The following is a 26,156-nucleotide window of genomic DNA, read 5'->3' as shown; positions in this document are numbered from 1 at the left end:
ACACGTTCATCTATACACATCCCTCATGTCTCCTCGGTCAATGCCCTCATCCTTGGTTCATCCACCCTACACATTCATCTATACACATCCCTCATGTCTCCTCTGTCAATGCCCTCATCCTTAGCGAATCCACCCTACACGTACACCTATATACATCCCTCAAGTCTCCTCAGTAAATGGCCTCATCCTTGGTGCATCCACCCTACACATTCATCTATACACATCCCTAATGTCTCCTCGTCAATGCCCTCATCCTTGGTGCATCTACCCATGCGTTCATCTTTACACATCCCTCATGTCTGCTCAGTCAGTGCCCTCATACTTGGCGGCGCATCCACGCTACACGTACATCTATACACATCCTCATGTCTCCTCAGTAAATAGCTTCATCCTTGGTGCATCCACCCTACACGTTCATCTATACACATCCCTCATGTCTCCTCGGTCAATCACCTCATACTTGGTGCATCCACCCTACACATTCATCTATACACATCCCTAAAGTCTCCTCGGTCAATGCCCTCATCCTTGGTGCATCCACCCTACACGTTCATCTATACACATCCCTCATCTCTCCTCAGTCAATACCCTCATCCTTGGCTCATCCACCCTACACGTTCATCTATACACATCCTTCAAGTCTCCTCGGTCAATGCCCTCATCCATGGTGCATCCACCCTACACGTTCATCTATACATCTCCCTCATGTCTCCTCGGTCAATGCCCTCATCCTTGGTGCATCCACCCTACACGTTCATCTATACATCTCCCTCATGTCTCCTCGGTCAATGCCCTCATACTTGGTGCAGCCACCATACAGTTTCATCTAAATGCCTTCCTCATGTCTCATGCACCAATGACTTCATCCTTGCTGCATCCACCATACACCTTCATCAACGGACCAACATGGACACCTCGAGCGGGATATTCCTGATACGTGGGCCATTCCAGCTGTGAAAACTCATATGAAAGGGAGCCTAGGTAGGGGGAACCAGTTACTGAAAAATGACCTGTTGTCAAGAAGACTTGGTCATCACCAGACCATCCCTCCCTCGGACAGTCAATCCCTCTGTGCCCTTGAAGGGTTTTGTGCGCTCAGAAGCCTCTGGAATTAATGTACTCTGGTAACCAGGTTGTGTGCAGACCTTCTCTCTGCGAGCTTTGTATGTACGTTCCCCAGCAGCCTTACATGCTTCTGGGCACGACAAGCGTGTGCATAGCGCCATGGCATTGAGCGCCCCTAGGAGGCTCACTCACAGCATCAACCACTCTCCATTGAGGTCATCCTTCACGTACAAACTGCCAACTACATAGGCAAGCTTCTGAGACAACCACCTGAATGAGACAAAGCGCTGTGAGATCACACTAGTGAAGGAAGAGCACTATACCAACTCTAATAACAACAGCAACAAGAGTGTGTCCGGTGCCAGGGTCCAGTTTCAAGCCCAGAACCCCAGAGGTCGGACCAGAGACGGCACGCTAAACGCGGGCAAGAACTGAGAACAGCAGGACGTATGCCTGAAGAAACTTTACAATTCCTGTAAGGAACAGTCCCCAAATTTTCTTGGAGCACTACTCGGCCCATCCATTGACGGCACAGATTTCTACCGTCCTTTGATGCTCTCATATCACACAGTCCTGATGAAGACCCCAACATGAGGCAGCAATTACCCTTTCAGCGTATTTCGGGGGTCGAAACGTAGACTACGCCACTCCAGCACATCATAGGACATAAAGAAATTTATTAATTTAAACCTATGTTTGATGCACTTCTGGAACCTTGTACATATGGATTGTAAAGGCATCTTGATTTTAACGTGATGTTCCTAACAAGTCACACCACCTTTACCCGGTCCCTCACAACCTGCACACTTTCCCTTCCCTTTCTTCTGAGAGCACATTGAAATGTAATGATTATACAATTGCATTCAAATATTTCTGTGTTATTCACTATATTTGATACAAGCTAAAGCTCGCAAAAATATTATTGCGTCAATATGGACTATGCATTAATAAATGCATAAAAAAACGTTCACTTGGTTTAATTTGTATATATTAATGTGATTTGTCATATGGTAAATGATTTCGCGGTGAGTGCTATATTGATGTGATAGACACTTGTCACAGCACATGAGTCATATTTGAACCAGGACCATTGTTTTTTGTATTGACATTTGGACCCCGGTCCTGGAGTTTCAAGGGTCTACCCCTTTCTTACTCCTACGGTGCCAGGGTCTGTCACCACACCGAGCAGGCAGCTGGTGCACCCTGTGCCAGCACACGCCATCATTGGCGGCTTGACCGCTCTGCCAGTCCTGTCCACCACTCCAATCCCGACCCCCAGTGGTAGCGTAACACGACTAGCCCTAAAGGAACTAGCCCCATGTCCAACTTAGACAACATGCCTTCTGTCACGCCAACATACGCCAACGCCCTCACACTGAACTACTTCCCCCCAACCTCCTACCCAAAGCGGGAAAAAAACCATAAACATAAACTGATCAGACAATACCCATAATCACTATTTGCTGACATATATCACTGCTCCTCCAAAGGCCAAGTAAAAATGGATCTTATTTTCCACATGGAAAGACCCGAAAAGTGTAATTCCATCCTCATATCTCAACTCCACATTACCAAAAGTACCAATACTCCCCATAGCTACAATCTGTCATTCTCTATCCCTAACCGCATGATGCGGAGCGGGAACACCTCTGTGACCATCTACTCCAACGGCACAGTCCTGATCCCAGCTAACAACGACAACCTTGAGACATTTGACTCCCTCTTCCCCTCACTACGGACTGCCCCCTCTCACACAAATCTCCACCGCCCAACTCACCCCGTCTACCTGGACAGCCTGCACCCCCGGCTGAACACACACACCACTCCTGCGCCCTCTATCAAAAACTCCTGCTCTCCACCATGGGACACCACCCACACCTCTGTCACCAAGAACATGGCTCGCCCTCCCCCATCTGACCATCCACTCAAACAGCCCGCGCTCATAACCTCCTCAAAATGACACAGATCGACCACAATACACAGTCTAAGACTCCCAACTACCTTCCTATACCCACATGCAAAAGAACGCAGATGCCACAACATGACACCATCACCCCACGACCCATCTCAAAGCCCTCACAGACAACACAATAACTACTAGACGGCAACACAACATCGCCACGCCATCTCCCAGTGGGAGGACCCCACCCAGAACCCACCTACCCCCACCCCAGAAGAGACAGGGCAGCGTCTCTCCCTGCTTGAAAGGCAGTTAGCGACTATAATACAGGGCTTTAACAAAATCCTAATCAACCTCGCTACTCTCCATAAGCCCTCCAAAAATCCCCATTGTACTACCACCGTCTCCAACCCCACACACCAAAGGCTCCCCAAGGTTACCCAACCCAGTTGGATCTCATCCCCCCTCTCGAGTCAGACACTGACACCGAAAAGAACCAAGGAGGCTATGTCCTCAAATGAAGCGTCAGAGCTGGCCTCCTCGTACGACACCCCCTCTACTGCCAACCCTCAATCCATGATTCAGGTGATCACCGAATTCAGAAGATAACACTCCACTCTGAAACCCCTTAGACCCACAGCCTCCCTAACCAACATCTCCATGGCCCCCCTAAGTAAGAAACCAAAAAAAAGAGGCACCCCCTACCAGCTGCATGCTCATAAACTGCAGATCAGCCACCAAACATGCCTCAGAGCTAGCAGAATCCATCCTCAACCATGGCATAGACATAGCCTTCATCACCGAGACGTGGCTAAACGACTGCTCGCCTCCAATCATGGATACTCTCGTACCACCAGGCTTTGCAATCATTAACAAAGACCGAAAAGACCAACGAGGCGGGGGTATAACAATTATTCACAACAACAACATGTCAGTGACCGAAATTGACAACTTTAACTATAACACCTTTGAATGCCTTACCGTCAACATTAACACATGCGACAACAAGGCACTACACTGTCATCTCCTATACCACCCCCAGGCAACACAACCACATTCACTGAACACCTGTCTGACCTGGTTGCTGACTGCTCACTCCGAGACGCCAACAACCAAATTCTGGGCGTCCTCAACTTACACTGCAACAACAAAAACAACTCACTAATCCAAAACCTTAACAAAGGAGCAATCCTGGATGCCATTATCGCCCAACGAGTCAAAATCACAATAGACCACATCCTACCGGTTGACTGGTCCGACCACCGCTTAATCCTATTCTACATCACGCAATCGATCACATACCAACATCTCATCCAAGACCCCCCCAAATGGACGAGAAATCTAACACAGATCAACATGGTCGACCTAGAAGAAAAGATAAGCACGCTCCTGCCCATCTCCAGAGATGGTCTCTCCACAACGGAACTCACCTCTCACTACAACACAATTATGACGTCCATCCTAGACCATCAAGACCCCCTGAAACAAAAAAAAAAAACAGGGTCATTCATTCCAGATCCTTATTCAACACGGACATTAATGCTGAAAGGAGACAACTTAGAGGTACAGAATGACTATGGAGGAACAACCCCTCTACAAGCCTTTGCGAGCAACTCAAAGCAGCCCGAAGGAAATACAAAAAACACATCAACAACCAAAAAAACACCTTTTTCTGCACCGCTCTGGACAACGCGAATAACAGGCCCAAAGAACTCTTTAACATCATCGGACAACAAACTTCCATGACCTCTGCAACCCCAATCCAGGCCTCCAAAGACCTGTGTGACAACTTCGCCAACTTCTTCAATGACAAAATCACCAAGATCGAGCTATCACTAGAAATCAACCTCAATCCCTCCTGCAAAAACACAACCCCAATAATCAAAACCAGCACAAGCAAGCTCCCCACGAAAGCCTGGAAAATCCTTCAACCCCATACCTGAAACTGAGATTCTTAAACTGATCTCCTCCCCCAAGCCACATTTCACGTTCTCGATCCTGTACCCACCCAATTGACCAAAAAGCTGAAACTCCCTTGTCCCACTCTGGTGCGAAATCATAAATAGCTCCTTGAAAACTGGCATCATGCCAGACTGCCTCAAAGTCAGCCAAGTCGCGCCACTATTGAAAAAGCCAGGCCTAGACACCAACAATCTGAACAACTTCGGACCTGTTTCCAATCTCCCCTTCCTATCCAAAATTGTTGAAAAGTGTGTTCTCCTATAACTGACTTAGCACATGGACAACACCAACCTGCTAGATCCCCACCAATCGGGCTCCAGAAAAGGCTGTAGCACCGAAACCGCGATCCTTAACATCCAGGATGACATTCACAGGTCTCTAGATACTGACCAATGCTGCCTCCTCATCCTCCTGGACCTATCGGCAGCCTTTGACATCGTTGATCACAATCGACTCATCAAGGCTCTCCAAGACAGAGGAGGTGCGGATGAGGTGGTCCTACAATGGTTCTCCTCATTTTTACACAACAGCTCCCAAAGGATAAAAATAAAAACCTTTACGTCCGACCGACTCCCCGTCAACAGAGGTGTCCCCCAAGGCCCCGTGCTCTCCCCTCAACTGTTCAACATATACATGGATTCCCTCACCACCTTTCTCAACAACGCCAACATCCCCTTCCACCTATATGCAGATGACACCCAGATCTACCTGGAAACCTCCTCCATGGATGACATTCAGAGACTCAACAGCACTCTTAGAGAAGTCCAGCACTGGCTATCAACAAACCACCTTAAACTCAATCAAGACAAAACTGAAGACCTCCTCATCTCCAAGAAAGAAGAAAACCCTGAAATCGTAGAACGGCTTAAAGCAATCTATGCCCTCAATGGTAATCTCACCCTGGCTAACGCTGTAAAATCACTAGGAATCACCCTAGACCCAAACTGAACATGACCAAACACATTAAGATCCCCGCGAAGAGTGCCTTCCTCAATCTGAAGCTTCTCAACACAATGAAACCCTTCATCTCGCCCAGGGACCTCAAACAAGCAACCCAATCACTGGTGCTATCTACACTCGACTATGGGAACGCAATCCTCACTGGTACAGCTCGATCTCACCTAGCCCCACTCAAAACAACTCTCAATGCAGCTGCCAGTATGGTCACCGGAGTTAAGAAATATGGCCACTTATCTCCCGCACTCAGAGAACTAAAATGGCTTCTAGTCGAAATGCGTGCCAGCTTTAGAACTGCCTGCCTCATGCACAAAGCCTTGCACACAGGAAAACCGGAATACCTGGCCTCCAAACTCATGAAAGCCAGTCAGACAAGAAACCTCAGGAGCTCCAACCCCCTGCTACTCATCCCTATGAAAACACGCAGACAAACAATGGCTGCACGATCCTTAGCTGGAAACGCGCCAAAAATCTGGAACTCCATCCCAGCAGATATCAGGACTATCCCTTCCTTTGTAAAATTCAAAAGACTCCTAAAAAACCTCTACCTCAACCTTGCCTTCCCAAACCGAGATCCGCCCCGAAACGCACAAGCCTACACTCTGCAGCCCCCTGACAACCTATCTTTTCCCCACTCCCCGACCCCTTTCTCGTTCCCTCCTCCCTGAATGAGGCTTAGCTCAAGACATTGTGCACTCATCGAGGCTATCTCAGGACTTCCCTACCTCAATGTTTCACAGCACGCTGGGTCTTCCGAACAGATACTTATACCTCTGCCTTTTTGTGTGATTCCTGCTTTAAATCTGTTGTAAAGCGCTCCGATACCATCGGTGTAAAGAAGTTAGCAGTCCAGTAGCTGGGTGGGCGGAGCTAGGTGGGCAGAGGGGAAGAGGTGGGGACAGGACAGGAAGGAGTTAGTTAGTGTAGGGACGGGGAACAGAGCGGACGTATGAATAAAGAGTTGACCAGATACCTCAGTGTCCGTGTGTTATTGTAGTGGGACACTACAACTGGCGACGAGGGTGGGATCCAGAAACAAACCCACCAGAGTGAGCCCCGTCACGCAGCGTGGAGCGTCCGGAGCTCCGCTGCCACCGCGACCCTGTGGCGCCAAAAGTGAAGCCCACAAAAGTGACCTGGCACCCCTCAGAAGCGGGAGGTGCCGAGAAGAAGAGAACGGAAAGAAAGTGAAAGCGCCGGAGCGCCAGAGGAGAAAGCGCCGGTCGCGTTGGACATGCGAGTCCCACGGGTGTGGAAGACCCGACAGGAACATAAGCAACGGTCGGGAGCCCACTCCGACCTTGCCCAGCGCCTCCTGAAGCACTGCGAGGGCGAGAGAAGTGCCCCACGAACGAGCGACGAAGCGCTCCACCGCCAGCACCGACACCGCCAAGAAAGCAAAGCCTTGCCGCCTGATGCGTGAGGTTTAGCATCGGGTCGGCGCGTGAGATCGGAAGACCACACCGAGCAGCGGGAACCCACCCCAACCTCACCTGAAGAGCGGAGGCATCCAACCGTGAGTCCGGCGGCCCTGAGTGTGTGCCTGGGGGCGAGGGAGAGAGCCTCGTGTGCGGCAAAGGGGGCGGCCATCTTGAAGTCAGGCAGCCTGGAAGACGAACCCTGTGTGAATGTGCGGCGGCCATTTTTGAGTCAGGCAAAGACCAAAAACAAGCATTGGCAGTGGAAATAAACAAGCCGTGGCAAGAGAACCCAGCAAATCTTGACAAATGAGCATTGGTAACAGGAACCAAACAAACATTGGTAACTGAAAACAACAACTCTCGGAAAACGTACACTGATAGCAGAAATAAAAGTCGGAAACAAGCACTGAAGACCCACTGTCAAGATGTCTAACCCTCCCGCGCGAACGGAAGTCAAAGGAGGAACGCATCTACGAGCACCGGAGCCACTAACAGTAACAACTGGAAGCAGCATGGGCCAAAAATGGCAAGAATGGCTAGAGGACTTCGAGGACTATATTGAAGGGTCCAAAATAGAGCCGGACAAAGAAAAAATAATAGCCCTCCGCAACCTAGGGGGGCGTGAGATAGGTAAAATTGTGCGAGAGATCCCAACTACAGAGGCCGACACCTATACCAAGGTAAAAGATGTGCTAAATAAACGTTTTCTGCACAAGAAAAATGTCGACTACGAACGACACAAGTTCCACCAGCAGCGCCAAGGAAAAGAAGAACCACTGAGCTCGTTCATACATCGACTGCGACGACAATCACAATACTGTGATTTTACAAACTTTTCGCCTGATGCAGCCATTAAATCCCAGATAATCACGGGTTGTCACTCGGAATCTCTAAGACGACGATTGCTAAGAAAACCGCAGGGACTAGAAGAAATTGAAGACAACTCCCGGTTGTACGACAAAGCTGAAGAAGATGCGGCGGACATTGAAACTGGACCTAGCGCCAGTCGCGAACACGCCAACCACATCTCGGAACGAAGTCATGGAAGACAGGAACGGCGTGACAGCAGAAGAAGAAACCCGCGAGACAGATCACGACGCTCTAGATTCTCGCCCAGACGACGCCCGGACTATCGGAGGAAGGACCCTGAAAGGAGGGAACGCACGAGGCGGTGCTTCAGGTGCGGATACGACTACCCTCACATCGACTCCTGCCCTGCCATGGGCCAACGCTGCAGAAAATGTGGACGGTCCAACCACTTTGAAGCCATGTGTGGGGACTACCACAGGGAAAGACGTAATGATAATGACAGACGCGATGACCCGCAGAGGCCCTCGAGATCGGAGACCAAACGTCATCAGATCAGAGCAGTTCAAGGAGAGCCCATCAGATCTCCCGCGTCATCACACTCCAGCCAAAAATCTCGACGTTCCAGATGGGACCGTCGTTCCCCATCACGAGAATCAAGATCGTCCTCGTCCAAACGATCTTCATACACCATTGAATACGTCAACATTGCTGATAATGATCAGCTCAAACGCTACCCACGTCTCAACATCAAAGTGGGTAACCACGCTGCCAGGTTCGTGATGGACAGTGGAGCGTCGCTCAACTACATCTCGGTTGCAGAGCATGAACGCATGGAACCAAAACCTCGCTTGCGTTTCGCACCTGTTCGTGTATACACCTGGATGTCGAGGAAACCGCTTCCTTGTCTGGGCAAATTTGACACCACCCTTACGTACGGCGACATCTCCATCCCTGCGGTCATCCACGTCATTAAAGGACCTGATGCCGACTGCCTACTGAGCCTTCCCACCGCTGAACGCCTTCGATTAGTGCACATCCTCTTTAACGTGAATGACAGCTCGGACTGTGCTGAGAAGTTTCCAACACTATTCCAAGGCTTGGGAAAGTTGAAGGGCCGGCAGATTCATCTGCACATCAATGAGCAAATCACACCGGTGGCTCAGCATCCGTGGCGGGTGCCCTTTCACTTACAATCGGCAGTTGAAAATGAACTGCAGGAACTCTTGGACGCTGACATCATTGAGCGCACTGAGGGCCCCACTCCCTGGGTGTCCCCGGTGGTCATCGTCCCCAAGAAAGGGACCCCCAACAAGGTCAGACTCTGCGTGGACATGCGCTTGCCGAACACGGCTATTGAAAGGGAAAGACACCCCGGCCCACACTTGAGCGACATGATCACAGCGCTCAATGGGGCAAAAGTATTTTCTAAACTGGACTTGAACAAGGGCTACCATCAGCTCGAACTGGATGTCAGTTCTCGCTCCATCACGACATTCGCCACGCACCTTGGTCTATTCCGTTATAAAAGGCTCAGTTTTGGCGTCTCGTCGGCTGCTGAAATCTTCCAGGAGGCCATACGACTTGTCATCCAACACATACCGAACGCCCTCAATTACAGCGATGATATCTTAGTCTACGGGTCTGACACGCGAGAGCACGACATCGCCCTTGATCGCGTCTGCCACGCCTTGATGGAAGCAAATCTGACCCTCAACAGAGGAAAATGTGAATTTCATCAATCCACCTTGAAATTCTTCGGTCACATCTTCTCGTCGAGTGGCATGAAACCGGACCCTGACAAAATCGCCACGCTCAACAACACCAAGAGTCCGACTGACGTCAACGATCTACGTTCCTTCCTCGGAATGGCGAGTTACTGCGCCCGCTACATTCGGGATTATGCCACGGTTAGTCACCCACTGAGGCTCCTCACGAAAGCTGGCCAGCCATTTGTATGGACCCCGGAGTGTGAGCGTGCTTTCAAGGACATCAAACACGCTGTGGAATCGGCTGATTGCCTCTCCTATTTCAACCCCAGGAGGAAAACGGAAATCACCGTGGACGCAAGCCCCGTGGGTTTGGGAGCCATCCTGGCACAATACGACAATGAGTCGGATCAGAGGCGGATCATCGCCTACGCCAGTCGGAGCCTAACAGACCCGGAGAAAAAATATTCCCAACCAGAGAAAGAGAGCCTGGCCGTTGTGTGGGCGTGTGAGCACTTCCACATCTTTGTGTATGGGAAACATTTCACGCTCATAACCGATCACCAAGCACTCGTCACGATCTACGGAAACCCTAAATGCAAGATGCCCCCCAGGATCGAAAGATGGGGTTTACGGCTACAAGAATACACTTTCACAATCGTCCACAAACCGGGGAAGGCGGAAAATCCTGCCGACTACATGTCCCGCCACCCCCGAGAATCCTCAGAGACTGAGCCTTCCATCGCGGAGGAATACATCCACTTCGTGACTGGTCATGCCCGTCCACCGGCCATCCCCATGCACACCATTCGGGAAGCGACCAATCAAGACAACATCTTACAAATAGTACTGAAGCGCATACAATCCAACCGGTGGAGATACCACCCACAGGAGGAAGAGGAAGACCCTGCCGTCAAGAAGGAACTCCAGGCCTTCCGACATGTCTCTGATGAACTCTCTGTAACGGCTGACGGCATCCTTCTGAGAGATCACAGACTAGTCATTCCTGCGACACTGAGGCAAGGAGTAATCGATCTCGCTCACGAAGGCCATCGAGGAGTTGTGTCCACCAAAAGAGCACTGAGAGAGCGCGTCTGGTTTCCGGCCCTCGACCAGATGGTTGAAGACACATTGAAAGACTGCCACCTCTGTCAACTGACCAGCCACAGCAGTCCACCCGCACCTCTACAAATGACCCCGTTGCCGGATGGGGTGTGGCAGGAAGTTGCCATGGACTTTTATGGGCCCCTGCAATCAGGGAAATACGTGGTTGTCATCATGGACGAGTACTCCAGATTCCCAGTGGCCCAGTTCATATCATCCACCAGTGCCGCCTGCACCCTCAAGGTACTTGAAGAAGCCTTCGCGACATGGGGCGTCCACAAGGTCATCAAGACAGACAACGGACCCCCATTCAACAGTCATGAATTCAGCGATTTCGCCAAGCACATGGACTTTCAACACCGCAAAGTCACGCCCCTCTGGCCACAAGCCAACGGCACTGTGGAGAGATTCATGTCCACCATTAAGAGAACTTTCCAGCAAGCCACTGCCGAGAAGAAAGATCTGAGGTCAGCGCTGAACGAGGTCCTTAGCGCCTACAGAACCACTCCACACTCCACAACGGGCCAGTGCCCTGCCACTCTCATGCTCGGGAGGACAATGAGAAATCGAATCCCAACATGGGACGGAGCACTGAGGAAGCCTCTCTCGGACCAACAACATCGAGAGATGGCCGCAACAGATCAGCTTCACAAAGATAAAATGAAAGAGTATGCTGACCGCAAGCGAAGAGCCCGGTCCCCCTCCCTGAAGGAAGGTGACAGAGTCTTTGTCAAGCAGGAACAACGCCAAAAGACTGACTGTCGTTTCAAGGATGAGCCTCTAACAATTGTCCAACAAAAGGGCACCATGGTGACTGCGGAATCGGAAACCCGGCAAGTCACCCGCAACGCGTCTCACTTCAAGAAGCGTTCTCCTGAAGACCATGAAAGTACAACCCTAACCCCTACGCCTGAGGGCCGAGACAATCCTGAGTCTGTCGCACCCAACACCGGACATTCATCAGCAGAAGAACTACCGGTTGAAGGCATTGTGTCCACACCAACGAGACCCAGACGTCACATGCAGCCTCCCAAGAGACTGATCGTAGAGATAGACTAATCTCTATTTCATTTGTTGCTTTAATAAGAAAGGGGGAGATGTAAAGAAGTTAGCAGTCCAGTAGCTGGGTGGGCGGAGCTAGGTGGGCAGAGGGGAAGAGGTGGGGACAGGACAGGAAGGAGTTAGTTAGTGTAGGGACGGGGAACAGAGCGGACGTATGAATAAAGAGTTGACCAGATACCTCAGGCTAGCACTATATGAAACTTCTTAATAAATAATAAATAAATCATTGCATTCAGTGTCTTTGGGGGCAGTGGGAGCCCTAGAACCCGAGGCCTCAGTCATCTTCTCCCACCTTGTCGTGTCGTAGCACAACAGCCGACGGCGAAGGGGTTAACTGAAGGCGGACGGGGGTTTATGGGCGCTGTGAAGAAGCCATAGATGGCGAGGCCTGGACTTTGGACGGGAGGGGCAGACACAATAAACATCCTGCAGCCCAGCAAACTCAATAAAGACAGCATTACTGATAAGAGCCTGCCTGGTACAGGATGCCCGGTAGGGGAGGGGCAGAGGGGGAGATAGTGGGGCACAGGGCTGGAAAGTGAGAGCTGTCAGAGGAAGGGAGGAATGGAAGAAAGAAAGAGGAAGGAGTAAAAGCGCAGCAGGGAGAAGGAAAGAGAAGAAACAAGCACTGGCAATGCTAATATGTCTGGCTTTAAATGGGAGTGCTTCCTCAGTCAATGATGGGTTTAGGCATTCAATAGCTCATCTTACATGCTCTCTGTCACTCATCTTAGCACTCATTCATCCATTCATCCACCCACTGACTCATTCTTGCATTCACCCACTTATGCAACCTTAACATACTCACGCACAACCTCAAAAACATATGCAGAATAAAGTAAAAGTAGAAAAGAAAACAAGCTGCTACGTAAACAGCCAAGAATAATTAAAATTAAACAGCAATGAGTAGCTTTCTTCCTATGTATTGTACACGGTGTTTCGTTGCTTTAACATTCCAGCATGGCCGCCATATTTTGAACCAATGTGTTGGCCATCTTGGAATGGTAAAACAGTGAAACTATGAACAATACCAATCCATGATGGTAGCCTGGTCTGGAAGCTGTGTCCTCGTGGGGTGTGGCGCTCGTTGTCTTTTTTGCCCTGAACTGCGCCCTCAGGACAACAGTGGGTGTGGCGGACACTGGAAGCTCAAATTTACTATCCTAACTTCAGTACTAGAATAGTTGGGGAAAGAGTAACTTTCCCCCAAATATTCCTGGAGGCTTATTTCCTATTCTAACACCAATCCTGGAATATTTTGGGGAAAGTTATAATTTCCCCAAGTTTTTTTGGGAACAGTTGAAAAGTAGTCATTTTGAATTGCAGAAAGTGCTGGCCTGCGCGCAAAAACACCATGAATACCATCTGTAGCGCACTACAGATGAAATGAGGAGTAAGCAAGCAGTATGTTCGCACTGTGTGGAGAGAAGTCGCGTGCTCTAAAAATAACAACAATAAAAAGATGAGAAGGAAAGAAATTAGAAAAAAATATATGAAAACTGAAGGACTGGCCAGTGGCACTGAAGTTCACTCATTTTCAGGTGAATGTGCATGTGGTTAAAAAAAGTTGTCACTCATGGAGCAATAGAGCCAGTTTATGAAGAGGATGACATATTGCCCCCTGCTGGATGTTTTCATGATCGCAGAAGGGTTCAGCCATTGACTCTATTGCCATGTGAGTGACAACATTGTTCTCATTGGTTTATTTCAGCTTCCTATTTATATATATATATATATATTTTTTATTGCAAGTTCCTGGCAGATACATAAGCCTGTCAGATCTTCCAACCAGGTTATAAAAATAATTGTTTCAATGCAAACCTTCTCCCCCCAATGGTTTATCAGAGAGGGTAATCAATACCAACATCTATGGGATTTCAGGTCCAAAATGCATTTCTGCAGACTTAACACGTTAGAAAAACAATACATCTTTAAAAACCTAAAAGCGATGGAGAACTCATCATGATGAGGTAGAAAAAACAGAATATAAGAGATGCCTGACACATTATAAATGCTCACTTCAGAAAGCTAAAATCGCCTTCTGCACCTCAAAAATAGAATCTTCATCTGATTTGTCAAAAGAATTGTATGCCACTATAGCCCAGCTCACCACTTCCAGCACTGCTATTTCCATGGATCCATCTCAATCCTTTTGCACCTTGCTAGCAGACACTTTTTGTGGAAAGGTGGAAGTGTCTCTAACCTCCTTGCTCCTGCAATCCCTGTAGCAATACCTTAGCAATTTTCCAGTTCAGCACCCGGGTCTCAATCTATTCTTAATTGCTTCATGCCTCCCACAAGGAACATAACATAACATGTGTATTTGTAAAGCGCACATTCACCCGTAGGTATCTTGGCACTGAATAACAGATGTTCATTGTTACCCAAGTCAATGGTACTCATTTTATCGACCTCAGATGGATGAAAGGATGAGTGGACCTGCCAGGATTTGAACCTGTGACCATGAGGTTGAACACAAGCCCTTGCGGTGGATGCATTAGTCCACTGAGCCATCAGACCCAGCCTAAGAGGCCTACCAAGCCTAAGAGGTTGTATGAATGCTACAGCTTGCCAGCTCGGGCTCACCACTAGACCCATGCCCTCCTAAAATGGTCAGCCATGTTGTACCTTCATCAGGTCTCCATCTGACAGACATCTATCAGCAGATATGCATATCAGGTGTCGTTCCTTCCCAGTGGAAGGAAGTCTCCACCCTCCCTCTACTAAAAAAGCCCTCACTAAATCCAACGGAACCTAATAATTATCGACCCATAGCCGGTCTACCACTTGCGGCTAAGGTCATTGACAAAATCCTGAATGCACAACGAATGGAACTTATTTTAAACAACAACCTCCTGGACAACACCCAATTCGGATTTTGGTCAGTTCATCGAATCCGCTCTTATCAAAGCCACCGAGAAAATCAGAGCATCGCTCGATCAAGGTAACGGGGCAGACCTGATTTTATTAAATCTCTCAGAGGCCTTTAATACGGTTCACCACTGACTTTTACTTGATCGCTTGATTTCAGGAGGGTCATCCGGAACAGTCTTGAACATTTTCAAATAATTCCTGACTGATAGAAAGCAATCAGTGCGTCTTGGAAATTTTACATCACCCTCCTTTTCCTTTCCATGTGGGGTTCCACGGGGATCATCGATGACCCCTACGTTATTCAATCTTTACGTAAGGGTAGAGCCGAAAGAATGGGTCAGATCTGCCAGTGGTCTAACATCCTATGCAGACAACACACAAATTGTCGTCTCGCTTTTACAGGAAATACAAGACGTCACCTTCAATTTTTGCGATTGCATGAGAACAATCAGCAGTTGGATGTCATCTAACCATCTCACACTAAATTCCACCAAAACAGAGCTACTCTCCGGAAGACAACCACCCCTTTGGTCCCATAATTAGTGGCCACCCGAATGAGGCTCCCTGCCTCTCCTGGTGAAATCAGTTGAAAACCTTGGAGTTAAAAATAACACAGATCTATCTTTAGTGGCGTAGCTAGCCCTTTTTACCTTAAAGCTAATCAAAAAGATCCTGCCCTCTATTCCTGTTGCCCTACAAAAATCAGTAATAACATCTCTGGTGCTGTAAAAACTCGACTACTAGCATAGCCTCTATTTAAATTCACAGAAATACGTGCTAAAAAACTTCAGACAGTACTAAACGCCGCAACAAAAGCTCTCTTCAAGCTTCCCGAATATCACTCGGCTTCCACAGCTATCCAACAGCTTCACTGGCTCCCAGTCAGGGCCAGAATAATTTTTAAATCACTAGCCCCCAGATTCATCAAAGTCCTCTTTTGCGAGTCCTTAATAGCGATTATTAAGGAATCGCTATTAAAGACTCGCAAAACGGGATGTATGTAGAAATCGCAATTTTTCTTGCGATTTCTACTGCTTCCTTTTTTGCGATTCGCTAATTGCTAATCGCAAATAAGGAATGACTCCCCATTCATTCCTATGGGCCATTCATTCCTATGGGCCTAAGGCCCATAGGAATGAATGGGGAGTCATTCCTTATTTGCGATTAGCAATTAGCGAATCGCAAATAAGGAAGCGATTTCAAGGGTGCCAGGGTGTCCAAAGGACACCCTGTAGCACCCCTGAAATGGTAATGTACACAGGTGTTGCGCACACACATGTCCAAAGGACATGTGTGTGTGTAACATACAACTTACAAAAATGCACTAAAGTGCATTTTTCTAAGTTTTCGCTATTTACCACGTAGTTACACTTCGCGGTAAATAGCGGCCCCATATTGCGAATTCGCAATTTTCAAAAGGTTCATGAAATGCATTTAAGGAATCTCTAATTCCTTAAATGCGATTCTTCGCAATTTAGCTAATTCTGTAATTGCGATTTTTGCATTTGGGATGATGAATCCCAAATGCAAAAATAGCGCTCGCAAATGGCCAGATTCTCAGAATCTGGCCCTTTGCGAGCCGATTTTGGCTTCATGAATCTACCTGTAGATGTAGTCTGTAAAGCCATCCATGGACAAGGTCCAGACTTCCTGAGATCGGCCTTCTCCATCTACTTTTCATCAAGACCTCTGAGATCAGCCTCGTCTAGACTTGTGCCAGTTCCTCATTTTAGACAAGTTAAATTGGGCGGCCGTGGATTTGTATTGAACGCATCCAAGGCCTGAAACTCCCTCCCCCTTGTTATCAAATCTCAAGCTAAGCTGTTAGTCTTCAGGAAGGCTCTTGAGACATGGCTTTTTACTTTACATTAATTTCTAGCCGCCACGGATTGCTCAGGTTTCTCACTCAACTAGCGCCAAGACACCTTATTGATATTCAAGCGATTTATAAAACTACCTAACATAACATTAAAAAGTATTTAGTGCACTACTGCTATGCCTGACCAATGCCCAAATATGGGGGTTGGCAGCACCCAGTGTGGTGGTATCAGAGCCTGGAAACAGTCAAGGTCCGGCGGCAAACATGCACCTAGGCACAGCCTTCGGCCATGCACACCTGAGAGTACTTGCCTTCAGAGGGTTGGGTACAGGACCTAGCCAGATGCCATGTGTGGCAGGGGTTGGCAGCTTGCAGAGGGCAAGGTACCCGAAAGAACTAAAGATGCAATATCTGCGAGTGAAGCAGCAGCTCTCGCTTCCTCGTACGACAATCCAATTACTGTCACCCTCCAATCCAAAATTCAGGTGATCACCGGACTGGGTAGAGACCAGGCCCTTCCGAAATCCCCTAGAACCCCGGCCACCCGCGCTTTCATCCCCACAGCCCCCCGAACGAAGCAACCTGAAACAGAGATGACCCCCACCAACTGCATGCTCATAAACTGCAGATCAGCCACCAAGCATGCCACAGAGCTAGCAGAATCCATCCTCACCCACGACATAGACATAGTATTCATCACGGAGACACGTCTAAATGATTCCTCCTTACCACTCATGGATACTCTTGTCCCCCCAGGTTTTGCAATCACCAACAAAGATAGAAAGGACCAAAGAGGCGGAGGCATAGCAATCATCCACAAAAACAACATTTACGTGACGGAAATAGACTCCTTCAACTACAACACCTTTGAATGCCTAACCGCCACCATTAACACTAGCAATAACAAAACACTAATCTGCCACCTTATTTACCACCCCCAGGCAACACCACCGCATTCACTGAACACCCGTCCAACCCGATTGCCCACTGCTCTCTCCGAGACGCGAACAACCTTATTCTGGGTGACCTCAACCTACACTGGAATGAAGAAAACAACCTGATAATCCAGAACCTGAAGGAGCTGCTACAGAACAACAACCTTAGACAACAGTGCTTAGAGGAAACCCTCAACAAATGATCAATACTAGACGCCAATATCACCCAGCACGACACTGTCACGATAGACCGCACCCTGCCCGTGTATTGGTCCGATCACCAGTTAATCCTATTCCACCTCACTCAACAGATCACACTCCAACTCCCCATCCAAGACCCTCTCAAATGGACTAGAAACCATACTCAGATCAACATGACTGACCTAGAGGGAAGGGTTAACTCTCTCTCACTGTCTCCGTGGATGATCTTTCCACAACAGAACTCACCGCCCGCTACAACACAACCATGACATCCATTCTAGACCACGTAGCCCTCTTGAAAGTAAAAAATACCAGGAACATCCCATCCAAATCCTGGTTCAACACGGGCATTAACAATGAAAGGAGACAACTAAGAACTACAGAACCACTATGGAGGAGAAACCCCTCCTCAAGCCTCCACGAGCAACTCAAAGCAGCCCGAAGGAAATACAAAAAAAAACATCAGCAGCGAAAAATCCACTTTCTTCTGCGCCGCCCTGGATAACGCAAAAAACAGGCCCAAAGAAATGTTCTATATCATCAGGGAACCAACATCCAAGCCCCCTGAATCCTCAATGCAGGCCTCCAAACACCTGTGCGAAAACCTGAATGCCTCAAAGTTGGCCAAGTCATGCCATTACTAAAAGAAATAGGCCTTGACTCCAAGGACTTGAAAAACTTTAGACCTGTCTCCAATCACCTCCTCCTATCCAAAATCCACGAAAAATGCGTCCTCCTACAACTGACTCAGCACATGGACATCATCAAGCTTCTTGATCCCCACCAATCGGGTTTCAGAAAAGGCTATAACACTGGATCCGCGATCCTTAACATCACAGACGATATCCACAAATCCCTTGATACCGACCAATGCTGCCTCCTCATTCTCCTGGACCTATTTGCAGCCTTTGATCACCAACTACTCATCAAGGCTTTACAAGAAGGGGTAGGAGCTGATGAGGTGGTCCTACACTGGTTCTCCTCCTTCTTACACAGCCGCTCTCAAAGGATAAAAATCAAAAACGCTACTTCTGACTCAGCAGGGGCAGGTTCTCTCACCACAACTGTTCAACATATACATGGAACCCCTCACCACCATACTTAAAAATGCCAACATCCCCTTCCACTGATATGCAGATGACACCCAGATCTATCTAGAAACCTCCTCCATAGATGACATTGACAGACTAAAAGAAATCCAACACTGGCTGTCTCTAAAGCACTAAAACTCAACCAAGACAAAACAGAGATCCTCCTCATCTCCAACAAAGAAGAGATCCCTCAAATTTCAGAATGGCTATAAGCAATGGATGCCGTCAACGGTAATCTCACTCTGGCCAACTCCGTAAAATCATTAGGAGTCACACTAGACCCAAAACTCGACATGGCCAAACACATTAAGAACTCCGCAAAGAGTGCCTTCCTCAATCTGAAGCCACTCAACAAAATAAAACCCTTCATCGCAACCAACGACCTCAAACAAGCCACCCAATCACGGCTGCTATTCAGACCGGACTACGGGAACGCAACCCTCACTGGTACAACAAAATCTCACCTAGCTCTCCTCAAAACTACTCTCAACACAGCAGCCAGAATGGACACTGGAATTAGGAAATACAATCACATTTCACCAGCACTCAGAGAACTAAAATGGCTCCCAGTAGAGATGCGTGCCAGATACAGAACTGCCTGCCTCACGCACAAAGGCCTTTACACAGGAAAACCTGACTACCTGGCTGCCAAACTTAAGAGGGCCGGTCAGACAAGGAACCTCCGGAGCTCCAATACCGTACTACTCATCCCTATGAAAACATGCAAACAAAAAACTGCTGCACGATCCTTCGCCGGAAACACGCCCAAAATCTGGAACTTCATTCCAGCAGATATCAGGACTATCCCATCCTTCACAGAATCAAAAAAACACCTAAAAGACCTCTTCCTCAACCGGTGCCTCACGAACGGATAGCCACCGCCTAAACGCAAATCCCAGCTCGCCGTAGCTCCCAGACATTGTATCACTAAGACCTACCTCCTCCTTGCTCTTTGACCCCTTCCAGGTCTTCACCCCCCCAACCCTCACTGAAAGAGGTTCAACCCAAGACAACATGCACTCTATGAGGCTTTCTCAGGACTCACTGTCTACCTCGATGCTGCACAGCACACCTTGCCTTCCGAACCAATATGTATACTACTGCTCTATTGTATGACTCCTGCACTAAAACTGTTGTAAAGCGCTCCGATACGCCCAGATCTGGCCGGCGCTATATAAAACTCCTCCATAAAATAATAATATAACTAATAAAGGTACAGGCAGTGGCGTAGCAAGGTCAGGTGGTACCCGGTGCGGATAATTTCTTGTCCACCCCGGCTTGACAACACATATTTTTTCCATTTTGTCACCCCCCTCGGTGATGACACCCGGGGCGGCCCGCACCCACAGAACCCCCCTTCCTACGCCACTGGAGTTCAACACATTATTCAGTGGGACCCCACTTCTTGGCAGGGTGGACGGCGTTCATCTTGTGAAAATAGTGGGTGGACGCTGTCCACCCGCGTCTACCCCGACTCGTGCCCTGCCTGTAAAGGTCAGGAGTAGGGTGGTGGGGTTACGTTTGGAGGATTGGTTGCGGCCTGATACAGAATCTACTATGAGAGAATGGGGGGAGGGTGCACTAATCACCCGTGAGGGTCTTAAGGAGCTAAGGGGGCTCGAGGGGTGCAGCTACTGCTCGAACAGCCAGGTCTTGAGGTGTCTCCTGAGGGTCAGCAGGCCCTGGGTCTGTCGCAGATGGTGGGGAGTTCCATGTCTTGGCGGCGAGGAAGTAACGGGAAAGGAGAGGAGGAGGAAGAGAAGATAGAAGGGTAGAAAAATGAAAGCTGTAAGGAAGAAGGAAAGAGGGAAGGGGCACTGAGAGAGCGAAGCTGGGCACGAAGGTGAAGGTGGAGGTAGTGGTAGGGGTGGGGAGGGGAGGGGGCGAAAGGAGGAAAGGAAGAAGAAGAAGAGAGGGAAGAAAGAGGGAGTGAAGGAGGAAAGAATGAAGGGGAGCTGGAGAAGGGGGGGAAGAGAGAAGGATGCAGAGATGGCAGAAGGAAGACAGGAAAGGAGTAGAGGAGAAGGAAGGGTGAAGTGAAAGAGGCACGAAGGAGGAAAGGAGAGAGGAAGGAGGGATAGAAGGAATGAAGAAAGGGGAGGAACTAATGAAGGGAAGAAGGAAGGGAGCCAGGAAGATGAAAGGAAGGAACGAATGAAAAAGAAATCGACAGAAGGAATGGAGAATGGAACACGATGACGCACTAGAAATAATGAAAGAACGCGAGAAAGAATACAAAGAAAAGAAGAAAATGTGAATGAAGGACAATAAAAACCTCTACAGCGTCAGAATGCGAGACAAAAGAAAGCGGCAGAAAGACTTGAAAGCAGAGACCTAGTGCACGAGACCCGGAGGGCGAGAAGCGGCCGAAGGCAGAGATCTCGAAGCATCCATCGAGCCAAAGTGTGAAGAAACGAGGAAACGGTTCACGTGCGCGCATCGCACAGAAGGACAGGGCTATTACCACGTAGAATGAGAGGCGCTATTACCACATAGAATGAGAGGCGCTATTACCACATAGAATGAGAGGCGCTATTACCACATAGAATGAGAGGCGCTATTACCACATAGAATGAGAGGCGCTATATCACCACGTAGAATGACAGGGCTATTACCACATAGAATGAGAGGCGCTATTACCACATAGAATGACAGGCGCTATTAACACGTAGAATGAGAGGGTTATTACCACATAGAATGACAGGCGCTATTACCACATAGAATGACATGGTTATTACCACATAGAATGACAGGATAATTATCACATAAATTAAGACAGGGCTATTACCACATAGAATGACAGCGCCTGTCATTCTATGTGGTATAGCGCCTCTCATTCTGCGGTGTGCAGTTATAACGCCTGTCATTCTATGTTTAATATCCCTGTCATTCTATGTGGTAATAACCCTGTCATTCTATGTGGTAACAGCCCTGTCATTTTACCACATAGAATGACAGGGTTATTACCACATAGAATGAGAGGCGCTATTACCACATAGAATGACAGGCGCTATTACCACATAGAATGACAGGGTTATTACCACATAGAATGAGAGGCGCTATATCACCAAGTAGAAAGACAGTGCTATTACCATATAGAATGACAGACGCTACAACTGCTCCACACAGAATGAGAGGCGCTATTACCACACGGCGCAGTGTCACTCCTTTTATCAACAAACAAGGGCTGAAAGTCTGAGTCCTCGTCCAGACCAGGGCGGCAGTCTGTGATTTAGCATTAGCGGACAGACCTGTCATTGTGCAGCGGGCGCTGAACCCACTGAGGTGTATTATCAGCAGCGCGCCCTCCCTGTGCCTGCTGAGGCGGAGGGCGGGGGTGCTGGCCGGCACCTACCTCCCCAGGAGCGGGTGAATCCATGCCCGCGACCCAGGCACCAAGAGTCGATAACCGTCCCAGGCACTGCCACCCTGAGGTCTGCCGGATGAGAAGGAGAGACGAGGAGAGACTCCCCGGGCCAGGGGAGGAGCCTCGGGGCCCCGCCCTTTGAAACAACACCTCACTCGGGTTAGGAAAGCCCCGGCGGCCCTGAGCGCCATGCCCGGGAGGGCTGGCACTGCCAGGGGCAGAGAGCGCCGGGGGCCCAGGGTTCAATCTCAGCAGTGACCTCCATGGAGGCCACGCCCTCCTACAGCTACAAGACAAAACCCAGATGCTGGGGCTTTCCAGTGCATCACAGGAGCGGGCCAACCTGCCTTCTCAGGGGGGGCGGGGTGGAGGGGGCGTAAGGGAGGCTCCGAGACTAACAAATATTGTAGGCCTAGTGGCTTAGTGACTAATGCCGCCACTGTAGGGGCCTATGTTCGACCTCGTGGTCACAGTTCAAATACCAGGGGATCCACTCAGCCTTTCATCCTTCTGAGGTCGACCAAATGAGTACCATTGAGCTGGATAACAATAAACATCTGTTATTCAGCGCCAAGATGCTCTTTACACATACTCATGTTATATTAGGTGGAGCTCAGTGTGCCACCCTGAACTCATGTGGGCACAAAATGGGCACCCATTAGATCGGTATTACAGAAGGGGCTGTGCAAGCGTCTGCAAACCCTGTATATGAGCCCACCTACGAGGCAGACAGTGCCAGGTTCAGAGTGGCCTTTTATTCAATCGGGCATTTCCAGGGGTGGAAGCGGGGGCTTGAGACCCAGTATCTCATCTCTTATTACCCACAGAAACTTGGGGCCCGATTCACAGAACTAACTTAAGACAACATCCTAAACTTACTACCATTTTGGTATTCACAGAAGTTAGGATTTTGTCTTAAGTTTGTCTTAAGACAAACTTAAGACAGACTTAAGAAAGACTTAAGTTAGGATTTTGTCTTAAGTCTGTCTTAAGTTTGTCTTAAGACAAATTTAAGACAAAATCCTAACTTCAGTGAATACCAAAAGTAGTAAGTTTAGGATTTTGTCTTAAGTTAGTTCTGTGAATCGGCCCCTTACTCATTTCGGTATTCACAGAAGTTAGGAGTCCTAACTTTAGGACTCCTAAATGCCTTCTGTGAATACCAAGAGTCTTAAAGTTAGGATTTTTCTCAGTTTCGGAGTAGTAAAGTTCGTTCTCAGTTTAGGAGTAGTAAAGTTAGGACTCCTAGCTTCTGTAAATACCGAAATGATTAAGTGCCTTCTGTGAATACCAAAATGGTAGTAAGTTTAGGATTTTGTCTTAAGTTAGTTCTGTGACTCGGGCCCTTGAGGCCCAAAAACCCATCAGTTAAGGCTGTTGGAAACATTAAAGTCAATTTGAGCCCGAAGGCATCACAATCTCTGGAGGCCTTTAAACCACCCCAACCCTTCCTTCCAGTCGGGCTCAGTCCCCATTAACTGAATCCTGCCTCATCAACCTCTAACTGCCCAAATCTATAGTTGGCACTTCACCTCACTCAAGAAAACCATAGCTGATGAACTGAGTACAGCCCTTGCCACCTCTCTCCCAGTCAGTGGGGTAATACAGAATGATGGGCCCCCCTGCAGAATGGGCTTAGTGAGGCCCCCTGACCTGTTGGTCCCCCTACACTGCAGGGACCTGCTTGGTAAAGCAGAGAGGCTTTACAGGGCGTTTAGCTGTTTCTTATTCCATGCCATTGTATGCCTTGCACGCATTCTGCAAGGCATGCAATGGCAAGGCTTAGGTGAGGGGGCATCCTCCTCAAAAACAAGAAACCCTGGGGCACGGCAGAAGCTGCAGGGGCCTGCTCCCGGTGCGTTTCACCTTGCGGAGATGTACAACGAGACCATGGTGGGAAGCGCAGACACCTCCATTGGGGTTTATGTTCCCTGCACCTGCCTTTAGTCTGAAGCCACCTTCACAGCATGAAGAGCTGTGTATATACCATTACAGGGGTCCCTGTATTATCTAACGTCTATTGATGGCGTCTCACAACCTTTGCAGGGTCCTTGTACCAACTAACCTCTATTGATGGCATCTTACAGCCTTCACAGGGGTCCTTGTACCAACTGACGTCTGTTGATGGCATCTCACTACCTTTGTAGGGTTTCCTTGTACTGACCAACGCCTGTTGATTGCATCTCACAACCTTTGGCTGTGTCCTAGTACCAACTGACATTGATTGATGGCATCTCACAACCTTTTCCAGGGGTCCCTCTACAACTGATGTCCATTGATAGCATATCAAAACTTGCTAGGGGTCCATGTACCTATTGACGTCTGTCGATTGCATCTCACAACCGTTGCCGGGGTCCTTTTACCAACTAACGTCTATGGCAATTTTTCCAACAAGTTTCTCCCTGAGCTCTACAACAATATACATTTAGTATACGTATACTCTAGTCATTCAAGGTACGTTACTTCTGCACTTATACATCAGCCTTGAATGACTAGAGTATACGTATACTAAATTTATATTGTTGTAGAGCTCAGGGAGACACTTGTTGGAAAAATTGTTAGACTCAAAATCCAATTTTGGGTTTTTTGTGGGATAGAGTGGTAACCTATTCCTCTTCCTTGGAGCACTCGGTAACTATTTATTTATTTTTGCTATTTTTAAAGCGCGCAAATACCCATACAGGTGTCTCGGCGCTGGTGATCATAGAACTCCCTACACTTTGACGGGGTGGTTAGGCAGAGGAGAAAAGCCATGTCTTGAGGCTTTTTCGGAATTTAAGGAGCGTGGGGGCGGTTTTGATATGCAGTGGGAGGGTGTTCCACAATTTAGCAGTGGCTGTAGTGAAGCACCTGTCTCCCCAAGTGGCCTTTTTTGTCCGAGGGACAGACAGCATGAAAGCTGTGGAGGATCGAAGGGTTCTGCGATGCTCCAATGGCTGAAGAGCTTCTTTTAGGAACTTAGGCCCTGGGTAGTTAAGGGTCTTGTAGGCTATGCAAAGAGCCTTGAATTTTATTCGGCTCCTGACTGGGAGCCAGTGGAGCTCTTTGATATGATGGGAGACAGATGTGAATTTGGAAATAGAGAGTAAGGTTCTGGCAGCCGCGTTTTGCACGGTCTGGAGTTTGTTGAGGACTCCTTCCTGCGCATTAAGAAGCAGAGAGTTGCAGTAATCCGTTTTTGAAAACACTAAAGTACTGATAAGTGTTTTGCCGGCTGACTGTGGTAGATAAGGAAGGAGTTTCTTGATTTTTTTGAGGGTGTAGAATGCAGATGATACGACAGCATTGGCGTGATGGTGGAAAGTCAGTTTATTGTCGAAGGTGACTCCCAGGTTCCGGACCTTAACCACCGGTTGGGGGGGGGATCCCAGCTCCGGTGGCCACCATTGTGGGGACCATGCTGGTTTCAAGCTCCCGAATGTCATCACCTCTGTTTTATCAGAGTTAAGTTTGAGGCAGTTTGATGACATCCAGGAGCTTATTGCCTTCATTCCCTCCTGGAGGTTGGCTGCCACGCTAGCTCCGTTATTGTACACCGATAGTACTAGTTGCGTGTCATCGGCGTATGTGGTAAGGGCAATACCATAGGATTTTATCACCCTCGCCAAGTCCGATACATAGATATTAAAAAGCGTCGGACTTAGCGAGGAGCCCTGTGGAACGCCGCAGGGGAGTGAGAAGGTCTGGGAGGTGAAATTACCCATTTTGACAGTCTGTGGGCGATTGGCGAGGAATGAAGCAATCAGATCTTTTGCTGTTCCTCCTATTCCCAGAGCTGCGACACGGTCGATCAAGGTGATATGATCGACCGTGTCAAATGCAGCGGAGAGATCTAGGAGTATCAAGACAGCTGATCCTCCCTTGTCCATGGTTGTTCTGATT

General features: G+C 48.5%; 1 protein-coding gene across 1 annotated transcript in view; it reads right to left on the bottom strand.

Moving 5' to 3' along the window:
- The window catches only part of LOC147736594 (transmembrane protein 176A-like), a 65,005-nt gene extending 42,639 nt beyond the window's left edge, over positions 1-22,366 (bottom strand). The window contains exon 1 of the mRNA XM_086953340.1: positions 22,263-22,366. Coding sequence (XP_086809466.1) covers positions 22,263-22,286 — 24 coding nt within the window. The 5' untranslated portion in view covers positions 22,287-22,366. The remainder of the gene's footprint in view (positions 1-22,262) is intronic.
- Between the last annotated feature and the right edge of the window lie 3,790 nt (positions 22,367-26,156).

The sequence above is a fragment of the Lissotriton vulgaris genome, chromosome 1_2, assembly GCF_964263255.1.
Source record: "Lissotriton vulgaris chromosome 1_2, aLisVul1.2, whole genome shotgun sequence".
Lineage (NCBI taxonomy): Eukaryota > Metazoa > Chordata > Amphibia > Caudata > Salamandridae > Lissotriton > Lissotriton vulgaris.
The sequence above is the reverse complement of the archived record's forward strand: the minus strand, read 5'-3'. Positions and strand labels throughout refer to the sequence as shown.